Here is a 15,115-nt window from a genome sequence, read left to right as displayed (position 1 = left end):
CAGAATCTGAAGGGGGCACTGAGGGGTACGATCCAGATGCTGGGGTGGTCTCTCCTAAGGAGGCCTCCTCCTGCGGTATGGGGTGATGTTCAAAGAACTTGGAGACAAACAGCAAACTGTGAGGCAAGAACAAAACAGAAACAACCTAACTTGTGCAAAACCCAGAAGCTTCACAATGTAACACCCAAAGATTAAAACAAAACAAAACAAAACAGAAAACCACAAAACCCCCCATCAAATTCTAAATTTTAAAATAAAGACTAGCACATTAATCGTCAAGGAAATAATATTTTTAACAAATCTTGCAAAAGGATCAAAAGATCATGCCTTAAAGATACCTTTGCGGAAAGTAATTTTTTAATCTTTTAGTTGAAATTGCAAACATCTGGTTCCTCAAGAATGCACAACTTATACCTATATGTTGAAGTACACAAACTTATTTTAATGTTTGCACTGATGCAATGCCAAAAGCCAAATGGATAGAACTACGTTATCCATAAGCCCTGAGCACAAACTCTAGAGGTGCCCAAGGAAACAGTTACACATACCAACATAAGCAGAAGTTAAATTTATTCTTGGAGGAAAAACTAGCATTTTAAATGATTCCTTATATGAAAGTCTATTTAAAAGACTTAATAGCCTCTGCTGAAACCAATTAAATAGAACACAGAGCCAGTTTACACCAGATCCTTAACCTACATCAAAGACTTACACAAATAGATCAATAATTAAATTCAAGAACACGTGACTGTTTCGGACGTTCTCTTTTATGTTTCTTACCCACACATCAAACTCACTAATGGATTTATTTTCAATCACTGTAAAACCAACTGCAATTTCACCAAACTAGTGTCTCAACACTTTTTTCAGGTTGAAGAGAATAAACCCACATCTAAACCCACACCTAAACATTTAAGGGTGCTAGCCATCACATAATAAAAGAACCAGTTTTGATTAAGAATAACAACCGTGAACAACGGGAAGTCTCTCTGATACAGTCAAGTACTCAGCCACCCCATTCATGCTTCAAAGAAAGCATTTCATAGTCCAGCAAAAAAATACAAACCGGTTGTCTGAGCTAGCGCAGAGAGAATATGAACTATGCAGTCTCACAAGAACAGTTGAACTCCTATATTTTTTTCAGGCACCTCCTCTGTTAAATCTACAGATTTAACATAAGAAATCACTGACAGCTGTAAGCTTAACAAAAGGCTCAACTTCAAAACCAATTGTGATTACTTACTCAAGTTGGTCATAATTAACACACATCAGTGGCACTTCTGTACTACAGCGCTGGTGAAATTTGTAGCCACATGTCTGGCACCGGAATCCCTGGAAAAGCAGCTTTCGACAAAAGTCGCAGAATGCTAACGTGAAGAATGTTTTTCGTACCTACGTTGTCAAAAATAATCATAATTAGAGTCTTTCTGTAAGCCTAAGATAGGCTATTTGCTTTTACCTCCCTCAAATACACTTACAAGCCTCTTTTTTGATGCTGGAGCTACAGTTTTATATATCAAACAGATTTACATAAAAGATTGTCTCCTTTTTGAAATAGTCTTCATGCATTAAAATCTTCTTTCAACTATTTATTGGAATTAATGCTTCACTTCATTAGCAGTAAGAAAAACAGCAACGAATCTGAAGCAAAACAGTGCACTATTATCATGCTAGACACAAACATTCAGAATTTAATTGGATACAACCTATAAAAACAAAAGCTGCTGAAAGATTATCTCATCTTCTGATTTTTCCAGGAGCCAAATGACATTTCTATCCAACACTCACAAGACTGGAAATACACATACAGCTTTTATATATGGCTTCTATGTGTGGATACATATATAGTTGTAATTTTGACTACTGAAACTCAGAAAAATTTCAAATCGCAAGAGGGTGAACATATATTATCCCCATAATATAGGGGGGGAAAAAGATTTAGTTTCATTTTCAAATTTAGCAATACTTGGCATAAAAACACATTCTAGTTGTATTACTACATGTAATAATCAACATTTCAGAAGGATGTAAAAAAAAATGTTAAGCCTACTAGACTTTCACCTAACTAGCCATAGCCAAACTAGCTTGTTTGAGTAAAATAGTTTAAACAGCTTGCAAATAGAATTTTGGTTTTTCATTTAAATAAAAGGTCTTTCTTCTCAATGTGACAAACATTATTTCCAGGATTTTGTATGTAGCTGGAACTGTTTAGATGGATTCTGTTTAGCAGCTTCCATTTACTTGGGCCTTATCAGGTCAAAACATATTTGTGCACTAGCATCACTGATGATGTCAGCACCGCTCTGGGAATAGTTAGTTCATTAGTTAATTGCTGCTGCAGAGCCAGCAGGGAGGCCCAGAATATATTTTATAGATACAGCAATACAAAAATAGTAGATTATTATTACAGCTCTGCAATGCAGTGCTGATTTAAACCCCCTACATTTATAGATTTTAGAGGGTGTATTCCGTCCAAATGTGAAAGTTTTAAGGGCGATCAAGTACTCTGACTTCACTTATGTCAATTACAATTCTATCTAATTCACTTAAGCTATTGTGATTAAAAACTTCTTTTGCAACCCCACCACATTCCCCAGATACAAAATATTATTCAAAGTTGTTAATTTGAATTTGAAAGTACAAAGTTGATTTAACCCTATTCAACATTTCATAAAAAACAGTACATACAAAATTGTGTGTCGTGAGTGGCACATTCTCCAAGACTTCCACATGCAACTCCTCTCCCGTGAGCCAGGAAATGTCTGTGTCCCAGCCAATTGGCTTCTTCTCTCTGGAGTGTAAATAAGCCTTTCATTAGCACCAGCGCACAAGCCCTTGCAGGTCTCCTGCTGATGTGAGATCGGGTAGAAAGTTGCACTGGGGGGTTTGCTACCCAGTCTCTAACTGCAGGAAACTTTAAAGGCAAGACATTACCAAGGAAAGCACACCTTCCCTGGACAAACAAAATTCACTTTTTCAATCAGCTCCAGTAGTGACGATTCCTTGGTTCCAAGGTGACAGATACCCTTCTGAGCAAATAAAGTGCTTGTGAAAGTACCTGTTCCATAAGGGTTCCAAAAAGATGGCTAATTTTGTGCAGTAAGATAATATTTTTAGGGCTGGAAACTCATTTTTTTTTTCCCCACAGGAACTCTGTATTCAGTTAAGAATGCACTACAAGTCAAATAAAACCAAAAAAGTTAGCGAAACCTATTTAATACTTGTTTGGTTAGCATGAGTTTGATTAACAAGTGTTTTGCCAGCAGTCTATGAGCTCGTATTACTCTATATTATGTCTGTTCCTGAAGCGATTAAATCTTTTTCTAGGAGTTTGCCATTCTTTTTAGACATGTCTTCAAGGCACAAATTGTTTTAGTGCAAAGAATCATAACATCCTGAACTCTGAAAACAAGTTCCACAATGTTGGATAGAATCGGCCATACTGCGTAACTCCAAGAAGAGATTCTAAGAGCAAAAACCATCACACACAAACCATACCCATCTTGTATTCTGTAAACAGCACAGCATTCTGGAATAAGACCTCTCATCATCAGTGCTTTCTTTAGGCTGTCTCGGACTGTCACCCCACATCTTGCTGGAACCTAGAGGTCAAATATAAAAGAAATTAATTAAAACAAGTTCCAATTTATCCCCCCAAACTGATGCAAACATTTTGAGCCTCAAGTGCTAAAACCTACTTTTCATGATGCTTTACAGAATGCTAGGTGAGAGTTTTTCAAAATCTTTTTCGTACTGTGGAAAATTTTATTGGTGAATAGTATATAAGCAATCTACCTCAGCTAGAAGAGAGAACAAACTCTACATTTCTATTAACATTTGGAATGAAATCTTGACCCAACTCTAAAAGTGACTTTCCAACTCTTTTAATCTTGAAGAAAGAGGAGACACAGCACACAGATAGCTAATAACTACGTACATCTATAAAAAGTTCAGGCCAAGCTGTAAAATTAAGTGGGGCAACATGCCAAGTGGAATTAAAATGAAAGAACTAACTTGGACTGCACTCAAAAAACTGTTATGATAAAATGTAAACATTTTATTTTCTATTTCTAAAATAGAAGATAAGCATGCAAACAAATAAAATAAAACAATCATCTGAGTCAGGCAGGCTATCACCTCTCACTTTAACCTATATTTGCAACTCTACAGACTCCTCTTATTTGAAAAACGTATTCCTCCCTTCTGTTTCAGTATTTGAAAATTTTAAATACCTCACAGGATGGGAAGAATGGAGAAGCACACTGAAGCCAAACAAAGAACTGCAAACTATGCAAGTAAAGATATTTTCCTTGACTCTATTCTAGCTGTAGGCATATCTTACAGGAATAAGTACATACTCTCTAGGTATACCTGTGATTTAACAGTGTATAGTGTCAAGCCATAAAAACAGAACAATACATAATCTGGTGATTAAGTGTAGTTAAGGTGTTGAGTATCATCCACTTACTATTTCTAGAACTAAGCAGTGAAAATATGTAACACTTTAGCTGGTATACACACTGGGACATCTCCTATAATCACAGATGGCACCTCAAACATGAATCAAAAGAAAAACCCACAGACTTAACTAACCAAAAAGGTCTGTCTGAACACCTGAGACTCAATTCTAGCTTGCTAGTGGCTTAAGCCAGAGCCCTCAGTAGCCAAAAACAATCTCTTAATCAGCTTCAACTGGCTTTGGATCGGAGCCTAGTTTTTGCTCCTTGCACTTAAATTTCCATGTGTATTTAGGGGCCCTATGTCCTACTTAAGGATGATAGTGAAAAGTAGCAGTCTATTTCAAGTAGCTTTGTGAACACCACTTGAGGTTACACTATATATTGCATTTCTAGAACTCAAACATATGCTCTCTCAGAAGAGACAAATTAAAGGAATATTTTGCTTCACAATCTTCCTCCCAATAATATGAAAGTGCTTCTTACAGGATATTTGTGCATTTCATCTGGTCAACATGTAAACATTTTAAAAAGAGAATTTCTACTAATTCCTTGGAAAAAACATCCTACAACGTACTGCTTTACAATCTTGATGTTCAGCCTTAAGTGACTTTGTTTTACACATTCCATTACTTCTTAACGCATCTTTTTATTAATCTAAGTAACTTCTTCCCATCCTAGAAGTTAACACTGTGGCTTTCAATCACTTGTAGGTCATTCCCCCAGCAAAAAACATCCTTAATTGTTACTAATACCTGTCACTGGTATTAAAAGGGAGCCTGGGAGCACCTGTCAATATTGTCAACAACTTTCCATTGTAAAACTCAGCCCTCTGTTGCTTAACTCTCTACCAAACTGATTGTTCACACTGAAACCAACTGTTCATACGGTCGTTCTGAGACTGGTACCCCCTGCTCCCGATCCCTGGCAATGTGGTTAGCATAACTACCGCCATTTTATGAGGCAAGCAGCCATTCTCTGTGACTGAGTGGGTCACGTATTCGTTCTCTCTCCCCTCATTATCAGGCCCTGAAGGTCCTGTGCACCAAGCAGACAAACCAAACAGACTACTTCTTCCCCTCCCCACCGGCCTCAAGGTTCCCGGGCGCCAGGCCGATTACTCTCATCCTTGCTGGCCTTGAAGGTCCCAAGCATCCGGGGCCACCAGGTGGTGGTGACGGCCCTGTCACAGAAGAGGGAAGCATAACAGCTCCCAGAGCACTGTCTGTAAGATCAAGCAGTTGTAAGTCCTAAGGGGGGAACTTGGACTGGGGCTGCTGCTGGACAGTGAGACCCAGGGCCCACCGTGGCCAGGGACGCCTCCACCGTCCTCTGCTTCCTCCCAGGACTGAGGGAGTGACTCATATTCTTTTATATGAATTTAGAGTCTAGATTATGATTGTTATATGGATACAGCAAACCATTTATTAAGATTTGACCCAATCTGCAGAGGGTCCAGGCGATTAGAAATTAGAAGTTAAGTTGCATTATAAATTCTGTATTGTGCCACTTATAAATTGTACTATACTGATGTTGCTTGTAGAAATCCTGTGTCATTCTAGTCATAAATTCTGTGTTATACTAATCATAATATCATGTTAAGAAAATAAAGCTTTAAATTGTAACTATGATTTAGTGTCGTTTTCATGCTGCCAAGGATCCCTAACAGAACCTGTCTGTCCCCTCAGTGTCAGGTGACAAGTTCTTCCCTGCCTCCAACATCTATATTTACAAATACAGAGGAAATATTTTTAAGAATTTGACTAAAATATCTGAGGATTTCAGAGGTGTGCTCCAGCCTCCCACACACGTCAGGTCCACTCATGAGCCACTCTGATGAAGCAAGCAAGCGTTCTTCAGCTCAAGGCTATTTGTCCTGTAAGTACAGCTCCCGCTGGATTGAGGTAGAGCCCCCACAGACACTTCAGGTCTACCTTTCCAGCAACCTCAGTTACTTCACCACTGATATCCATAGTGGAAGAAGAAATTCAAATACTGAGAGGGTGACAGACAGACCGTAGGGGAAAAAAGGGGAATGAGAGAGCCAGGAACGTGGTTGGGCATGAAGGAGAAATGGGAGAAGAGAAGCAGGACAAACGTAAGAACTGACCAGGGAAAGCACGTTTATACTGGGAGAGGGGATCGCCATCAGCAGGTTGGTGGGAAACAACCAAGCAGGACAGCGGGAAGACAGACTGAAGAGCTAAATGAGGCAGAGGGCAGGAAACAAAGATACGATGAACTACTATGTAGGGGAGAACTGGTTGAAACAGCTGGGGAGGCAACGAAAGCACATCCTGAATAGGAATCTTTCATGCTGTGATTAGGAGAAAAGACTGCTCATTTTGGACGAGAAGCACGAGGGGGAAGGGACTGCCTAAGCGAAGCATTAGAACTGAGCATAGAAAGGGGAGAGGTTCTAGCTCAGGCAGAAAACTTCAAGGCAGTAAGCATTAAAAGAAACCAGGGTAGTAAAATCTAGACCTGGGTGAGGGAACAGAACAGGACAAGGAGGAAAAGCAGTAGAAAGCAGTGAAAAGCAGTGGAAAGGTGACTAACATTAAAGAGGAGATGAAGAGAAAGAAGGAAGGAGCCTTGTGCTCAACTGGAAGACATTTTCTTCCTCCAGCACTGATCCTCCATGAAGGGCAACAATATTCTCCAGTACCTCATGAAGCAAAGGTCTGCATCAGAAACCAAAAAGTTCTAACTCCATTAATGAATTACACTGGTGTAAATAATGCCACTTCAGGTGATTTTCATTTTTTTTTCTTTAATTCTGCTGAAAACAAGATTTATTAAGTTACAGGCTTCCTTTTAAGAGATCATTAAGGCCAGAAAGGCAAGCTCTCAAAACTTGGGAAGAATCAGAATGAAGGTTGCCTATAGCTACGCAAGTGCAATAGGACTACAAAAAACGTGCATTAGGCATCTCACTCCCATATCATTCACTGTTCCTCAGTATTACTTCCCCAAGTTCCCTTCATTAAAATCCGAGCCATATTTATGCAACTTGCAATTAGAAACATGAATAGTACATTTGTTCTCTTCACTGCCATTTGCAACAACATTCAGCTAAAAAACAGTTAGGGAACTCTTTTGATTTCTCTTAAAATCTCCAGGATCCTGAATCAGCATCACATTTAGAACATTCTCATACAGAACTCCTGAGCAGAGAAACAGAAGGCTAAATTAAAAGAACTGAATACTAGAATAAATCCCTGTAGTATTGATTAATCATTTTCCCAGACTGGTACAGTACGGTCTATCGCCATCTGTGCATTTAGGCCTTCAGCCCCCTCCTTCAGTCCCTACCAGCACCTGCTGTAAAGCAGAAATCTCACCCTGCAAAGCGCTCCCCTCTAAAACCTCTTTTTTTCCCCCCATCCTCTTCTCACACCCAAATCATGGCAAAGTTAAAGAAAAATCCAGCTCCAAGACAGTGATTTGGAGAGCAACTCAATCTTAAGAAAAAAACACAAATTCTTTTTTTCCAGCTAACAGACAGGCTCCCTGAAGTAGTAATTTCAGAACAGCTTCTACTCATCCCCAGCCGGAGAGAGGGCATGCAGCCCCACAGCCTGGGAGTGCAGGGAGCAGGAGCCCCGGCGTGGAGCAGCCACACTGACCCACTCAGCCCCCAGGCTGCCTGGCAGGAGCCGGCAGCTCCAGCCCAGCAGGCAGGCAGGAACCAAAATGGGTTTATCAATTCCATCAAGTTTTGACAGGATTCCCACAGAGCATTTTAACTGAATCACATCAGCGTTTTTTGACAAAATCGGTTCCCCATGAGAAAATTTCTGACCTACTCCAATATACGCACCCTTATCACTGTAATCCAGTAAACTGAACAAAGAATGCTTAATATTATTTCAAACCCATTTTGTCCACATCCATCCATCATCTTTTGATCTCCCTATTTTGTAACTAAAAGAATCTAAATGTTTCATGCTACTCAATTAGGGGATCTGTTTCCAAATTCTAATTGCGAAGGGTTTTCTTTTTAAGTTACTTAGGTATATAAGATTTGTAGATCAGAAAAGGTTTCAGTTTTTATAACAATTTGAATAGTTGATTCAGCAAACATTTTTCAAAAGTGAAGAGCATGGGCTATACAATACTAAGGAACAGTACAGAAGCTGCCAATACAGACTGCAAGATGTGTTCAGTACATAGCTTGCTAATATACCAGAGAAAGTAATTTACTTGTGCATCTTGAATCGAGTAAGTAGTGATTCAGGAAGACATCAAAACATGTGCTCAACTTAGCGAAATGTGAAGTCTCAAGGAAAAAAATGCAAATTATTCCAGTGCCTCCAAAACGTCTCAAAGCAGAGTCTTACTTAAGACTTACTTAAACAGAACTACAGCACTTAAATTTCCTCATTTCTTTTACTCATGTAAACTATTTCTATGGACAGTAAGTATTCATAACAGCATTGCTGATATATATTTAGTACTGCAGCCACATGCATTTAAGCAATGCATAATAAATCATTTATTTCTGTAAATCAGGTCATTCCCAATTCAGTAAGAAATTCAGGGCTACATCCCTAAATAACTCTTACATCACTTTTCTAACATCAGAGCAGAAACTGGCATAGTCTCAGTAAGTTAAAAATGCTTCCTTATACCAGTGCAGTTCCCAGTATTTTATGTCAATAAAGAGATTGAAGAGACTGACGAGCACTTCAAAAATCTATGTAAAGGTATTCTCTGAAAGTGGAGATGCTGGACAGCTTTGAATATCTTGCGTTATGCTTCTAAAAACTAGTTAGCTGGTTCCATTTTTTCCTCAACCTAGCACTGTAGTTCAGCTCACTTTAGCCAAGTGGTATGTATGTATGTATGTAAGGTACATGTAACATACCTTAGAGCTTCAGAAAAATTCTAAACAGTTAAACAGAGTACTGGGTACAATAACAAGAATATTCCAAGTAGTATGGATTTTGAAATACCACTTCAAAGTACCGATTCACTTATCTCAACACGTACACCTTGAAAGATCACACTTTTTTCCCCCTGGTACCCATATGACTAAGAAATGCCAGCAACACGCTCACAGAATTCAATCTGTTGAGAGAGAAATAAGCTAAGCTATCTTGTTGTCAAATAACTGGTTTTGCCTTCCCATGTGTTAGGTTTTCTGGTGAAAATCCAAACGTGAGATCCACATTTAGTTTCTCATCTTAGGTATGAGGGACAAATGTTTAACCAAATCAGTCAGCCACTTTTTACAGCACTGACAGATAAAATTAACTCCTTCTGTGGCAAAGAGGGCATAAGAGGATACTGAACATCCTCTATAACATGAAGAACACGGCTGTCAGACACAGCTGTTCTGGATTTCAGGGCATGATGCTCCGACCAACTTCCAGGAGAAAGCAGCATTTAAGAACATACTTTCTTAATGGAGCACATTAATAAGACAAATGGGAGACAATTCCATTGCACTAAATCTTGTTTCCAAGGGAAGTTGAACAGAATTTACCCATTTTACAAAGCTGTTACCTACCATTCCATCAAATGCATCCCATTTAACTTGCAAAGACATTGGTTACCAGCACCCACTCGCACCCCCAACACAATTAAGGGGTACTCATTTGTAGGACACAATGGACTGATTTATGTCAATACAGAAATATTTGCTCAAGAGTATACCACCACTAAACCACACTGGATCAAACCTGCTGTGCCTAGTCAACAGCAACCTCCACACTATCATTTTTCAAGCTTTTGAGGGACAGCTCCCAAACTGTGTTCAGAAGAGCACTGATCATTGTAAAGTTACAGTAGACAGTGGGACCACCATCTTAAAATTTTAGTTAGGGTGAATACCAGTGCCAGAAGTTGTGAAGGATGACAGTGACTCACTAATAAAAAAAGTTTGGAAAATACGGCTTTAGACTTCAGAGTTGAGAGAAATGCTCATCTAGAAAAATACCTGTAGCCACTATACGGGAATCAAAACCCAAGACCTTGAGGTTTCTGTTCAAGTGACAAAGAAGTCAGCTGGCTGCTCTCCAAACCAAAACCCAAACACATTAGAAATTTAAGTTACAAAATAGTTTAAATAAATCTTTCTAATAGGTCAGACCCAGAGTCCACTTGCGTAGTATCCTGTCTCAGATGATCACACTCCAAATGCTTTAAAGGCAGGGGGGCAAGAAACTGTACCGCAGAAAGGCTAGAATTCACATTCCTCTCTAAACTGTTGCAATTGATCCTAAAAACAAACAGATACTTCCATCTCCAGGTAGTATACACATTTTCTACAAGTAATAAAGCTTTGGTTGGTTAGTTTACTTAAACAACACAAGAAGCCATGAATTTAAGTATGACTTACTAGACATGGAATTAAAATATTTCTCCCGATTATTTTCAGATTTGTGACTTGCATTCCATTTCATTGAGTTCCTGCCTAACACATCATGAGGTAAAGGAAACACACTCCAAACAATATTTTCCTCTATCATTCATTACTTTCTACAGACTTCCCATCTTTTAAGTTAAGAAATCACTAAGCTCTCCTTACTCAAGGAATACTATTAAAAAGCAGTGATCAATGCCACACAAGGCATTCCAGATGACAAGCCATTGATTTTATAATGGCAAGTTTTCAATATTGTTTGACTTTGCAATCTAAGACTGTGTGTCAATAAAATTGAAGTAGATTAAATTATTCTCCTTTCAACACATACTACTTTGAATTTATCCAGCACTGAGTTTAGCCTGCATGGTGGGTTAACCCCAGCAGATAGCTGAGCACCACCCAGCTACTTCCTCACTCCCCCCTCAGTGGGACTGGGGAAAAGAATTGGAAGGACAAAAGGAAGAAAACTCCTAGATCAAGATAAAGACAATTTAATAGGTGAAGGAAAAAAAGAAGGGAAAAAAATTTCCTAGTGATGCAGAAGCAATCACTCACCACCAGCAGACTAATGCCCAGTAAGTCCCTGAGCAATAGCAACTTTGGAAAAACTCCCCTCTGTTTTATTGCAGAGGATGATGTTATATGGCATGGAATATCCCTTTGGTCTGCTGAGGTCAGCTGTCCCTGCTGTGCCCCCTCCTCAGCCTACTCGCTGGGAGAAGCAGTGGGAAACAGGGAAGGCCTTGAACCTGTGCAAGCACTGCTCAGCAACAGCTAACACACTGCTGTGTTATCAGCACCGTTTTGGTCACCAGTCTAAAACACAGCACTGTGTGAGTGCTGTGAAGAAAATTAACTCCACTCAAGCCAGACCCCGGCACAGTCTGCTGTAGCACTGCTGCTCACCTTGCTCCACTAAACACCTCCCAAAGACACATTCTTCAGGCTTTCCTAGACATGAAGGACTTACTCATGGTAGCTGTAAAGTCTATTTCATTGTACAACTCCTGTGATGTAGTAACATTTTGTTTGCTTATTGACAGCCTAGAAGAGGTCTTCCATGATTAAATTTCTTCCCAATGAAAACTAGTAATTTAGCCTCAAATTTGATTTTGCCTTTCAGCAATAGGATAAGCAGGCCAACAGTTCTCCCTGACAATCCAAGTATTAAAAAAAAGAAAAAAAGTATCAAGTTTACTTGAAAGTAAGCTACCATTTACTTCATTCATTCTACCAGTCTGTTCATATGATGCATAAAATTCCAAAACATTCAGATACATTCACAGCAAGCATCCATTGGCATAGGCTACAAATAAACTCCATTTCTGCCACATGTTTGATATGACATGAGAATTCTTAGTTGTTTTTGATTAGAAAAATCTAATCATGTTAAACCGGGTGTGTAATTAAAAGCAAGAAACTAGTTTATTCAGCTGCCTGAACATCCCTTCTCTGAATTTTCCTTATACTTGACAGGTGAAACTGGTAGGACAGCTTGAATGCCTATAGAAATCCAGTGCTTACTACTTGGTAAGCTTGAGGCACAAACTCACAGCATAAACCCCAGAAAGTAAGATGCAAATCTTAAGTCAAAAGAAAGGCATCAAGTACTAGATTTAAAAACAGAACATTTGAAGGAGCCCAGTTGTGCATGCATGATGAATTAATATATGCTAAGAATTTAGGTAGGGTAAAAATATCTGATTCTTCCAGTCTTCATGACTGCAGAGAAGACCATATGATTGCTTGTCTAATTAAAAGGCAGGTGTACTAATTAACCAAGGTGTGACAAGAGTGAGAAACCTGAAATGAGTCGTCCCCATGCACAGCATTCATAATCCTGTTTCATTCCTGTAAGTCTTAAAAATACAAATTCTCCCTTTTAAAAACTCAGTCTCACATTTACATTTTGAGGACTTTCATGAACTTTCTAATACATGTATATCTATGACATTTATATGAAGCATACCAACACATAATAAAGTGGAAAACAAATTTACTGGCGCAAATTTATGCTGAATTTTTACACAAATCACCTCTAATTACTCTTAAACTTTAAAAAAAAGGCAAAACAAAGAACAACTAAAACCACACAATCTTCTATAGTTGAACATAGAAGAAAGGGAAACTTTTTTTTTTTACACCAAAGTATTACTTTTGGTTTAGAAGCTGCCATAGGAAGTTTTTAGACCTCATGGTGGGTGAAAACGCATAATGATTTGGTCCTACCCAGAATCTGCAGAGAGCTGACATACTTGGAGGTCACTAAGTTTTCCCAACGCGGGAACAGCATCTGCTATCCCCCAGTTTCACTGTCACTACTCAGACCACTATGGACAGAAATGAAATTCTAAACTACCAAATCCACTCCCTGTTCGTGCTCACAGAAAGAGCAGGCGCTGGAGCTGTGAGAAAGGATGCCCTACTGCACTGAGCAGAGCAGCAGAGACTCCTTACCACCCTTACAACAACTCCACCAAGATGGTCAGAGGACATGAAGCAAACATTTCCTCCGGAAGCTAGCAGCGCGTGGCAGACAGCAACAGGTTACATACAGATTAAGAGCAAGAACCATCACCACCTGATGCCTTTCAACTGCCCATCATTTCTTACACCTAAACACCAATTTTTTCTAACTTTCCATGCTCCAGCATACCAGCATTCAGGACTGCTCATTTGCTTTCAGACTCTTTCTTCCCACACTGTAAGTACTTGGCTGGAAGAGATTTCTTGGGTAATCAAAATCATTCAGGGCTGCCAATATAAGCAATTTATATGATCTTGTTCATAAAGCACTTGAGTTAGAAGCCCCTCCACTCCATTCTCTTCTTTCCTACTAGACTTCACTACAACATCAGAAACCTCCTAATGTTGTTCCTAAGTTATGACTAGTTTTAACCATTTTTTGTTGTACCAGGCCTTGTATTAAATGGCTTTTCTCAGAAGCCTTTATTTCCTCCAGTATAAAGTAGAGAGAGCTAGCATGTGGCAGATTTAAAGACCAACATGGAATACAATTACTCACACCACATGTAATCATGCCCGTGGAATTCCTTACCACAAGACACAAACTTCTAGTATCCATAGCATGGGTTTAATGGAGACTGGATGGAGGGTTGCCACACATAAAACACTTAAACTCATAAAATTCCTGAGTGACAAATAGCTCAAATTTGGAAGACAACTTGGGGAAAATATCATACATGCCCGCCTCATTCTTGTACTCTTTCATTGTGACAGAGATACACGTCCACAAAATATTTATTCCATCCGAGGTTTCGGAACACTTTCCTGCAAGGGACCAGCCACAACTGATGTGCCACAGGAAACCTGTCTATAAAAAGCCTTACTAAAGTCTTAAGGTCTACAGTAACCAAGCAATCTAATAGGTGAAATTCCTAAATAATTTTATCTGTGTTGTCAACTTCTACAGAGAAAGGCAAAAATTGCAACAGTCCTTGCAATTGAGAATGGGGATTTTTTCCTTATCCCAAGCCTACCAGTTTAAAATTGGCAGCCCCAAAGACAGGCAAAAAATACTTTACCCAGGTGCTCAAAAAACAACCCCCCCAAACTCTCAAAGAAAAAAAATAATTCACACAACTAGAAGCAATCCCCAAAAAATGCTTAAGTCTTGTCCTATATGCAAATACCATATTCCCATAGTCTTTACACTCATAGAAAGCTGTTTATGCTCATTGCCTGGAACTCCTCCTCTTCAGTTCATTTTAAACTTTTTCACTGTCTTCTGCCTCTTACATTAAACTGAAGTTATCCTATTGAGATCTTTAATGACTTCTTCCCATACCTCTGGATCAGTTGTTAATCCTCATTCTCCTTGAATTACTACTGCTTCCCAACAACCAGCTGTGTGTCTCCTTCCCTTCATTTGTATGAGTGTCTTCTGTTTCTTTTCTCTCTCTGCTTGCACCTTCAATCATATAATCATATAATTTGGAAAAAAAAAATCCTAATCCACAACACAATTATCTAAGGATCCCACAAGGTTGCGTTCTCTTCTGGCTCCACGCATTCTCTCAGAAATCTCACAGGTAAATGTAACCTATGCTTTTATGCTGACAAACTACCATCCACTTCCCATTCAAGACTATCTCCCTTCCATCAAAACCAAGTCTCAGCATCTAACAATTTCTCAGACTTCTAGCAGCCAACTCAAGGTCAGAGTTACCGCCCTTTCCCATCCAAAAGCTCTCCTTTAATTAGCGGTTTTGTTACTATCCACCCCACGGCCATTTAGGTCCCTAACCCAGACACCCTTTCAACT

The 15,115-nt window shown here is 39.1% G+C and overlaps 1 protein-coding gene across 1 annotated transcript in view; it reads right to left on the bottom strand.

The window, feature by feature from the left end:
• The window catches only part of BRAF (B-Raf proto-oncogene, serine/threonine kinase), a 56,707-nt gene that overhangs the window by 25,843 nt on the left and 15,749 nt on the right, over nucleotides 1-15,115 (bottom strand). Inside the window, exons 3-6 of the mRNA XM_009332932.1 lie at nucleotides 3,499-3,602; nucleotides 2,689-2,791; nucleotides 1,244-1,392; nucleotides 1-116 (exon numbers count right to left, since the gene is read on the bottom strand). The exon at nucleotides 1-116 is cut by the window's left edge and continues 3 nt beyond it. Of these exons, the coding sequence (XP_009331207.1) occupies nucleotides 1-116; nucleotides 1,244-1,392; nucleotides 2,689-2,791; nucleotides 3,499-3,602 (472 nt within the window). The remainder of the gene's footprint in view (nucleotides 117-1,243; nucleotides 1,393-2,688; nucleotides 2,792-3,498; nucleotides 3,603-15,115) is intronic.

Source organism: Pygoscelis adeliae, unplaced genomic scaffold, assembly GCF_000699105.1.
Source record: "Pygoscelis adeliae isolate BGI_AS28 unplaced genomic scaffold, ASM69910v1 Scaffold38, whole genome shotgun sequence".
NCBI lineage: Eukaryota > Metazoa > Chordata > Aves > Sphenisciformes > Spheniscidae > Pygoscelis > Pygoscelis adeliae.
Note: the sequence above shows the minus strand (reverse complement) of the source record. Positions and strands in the feature narration are given on the sequence as shown.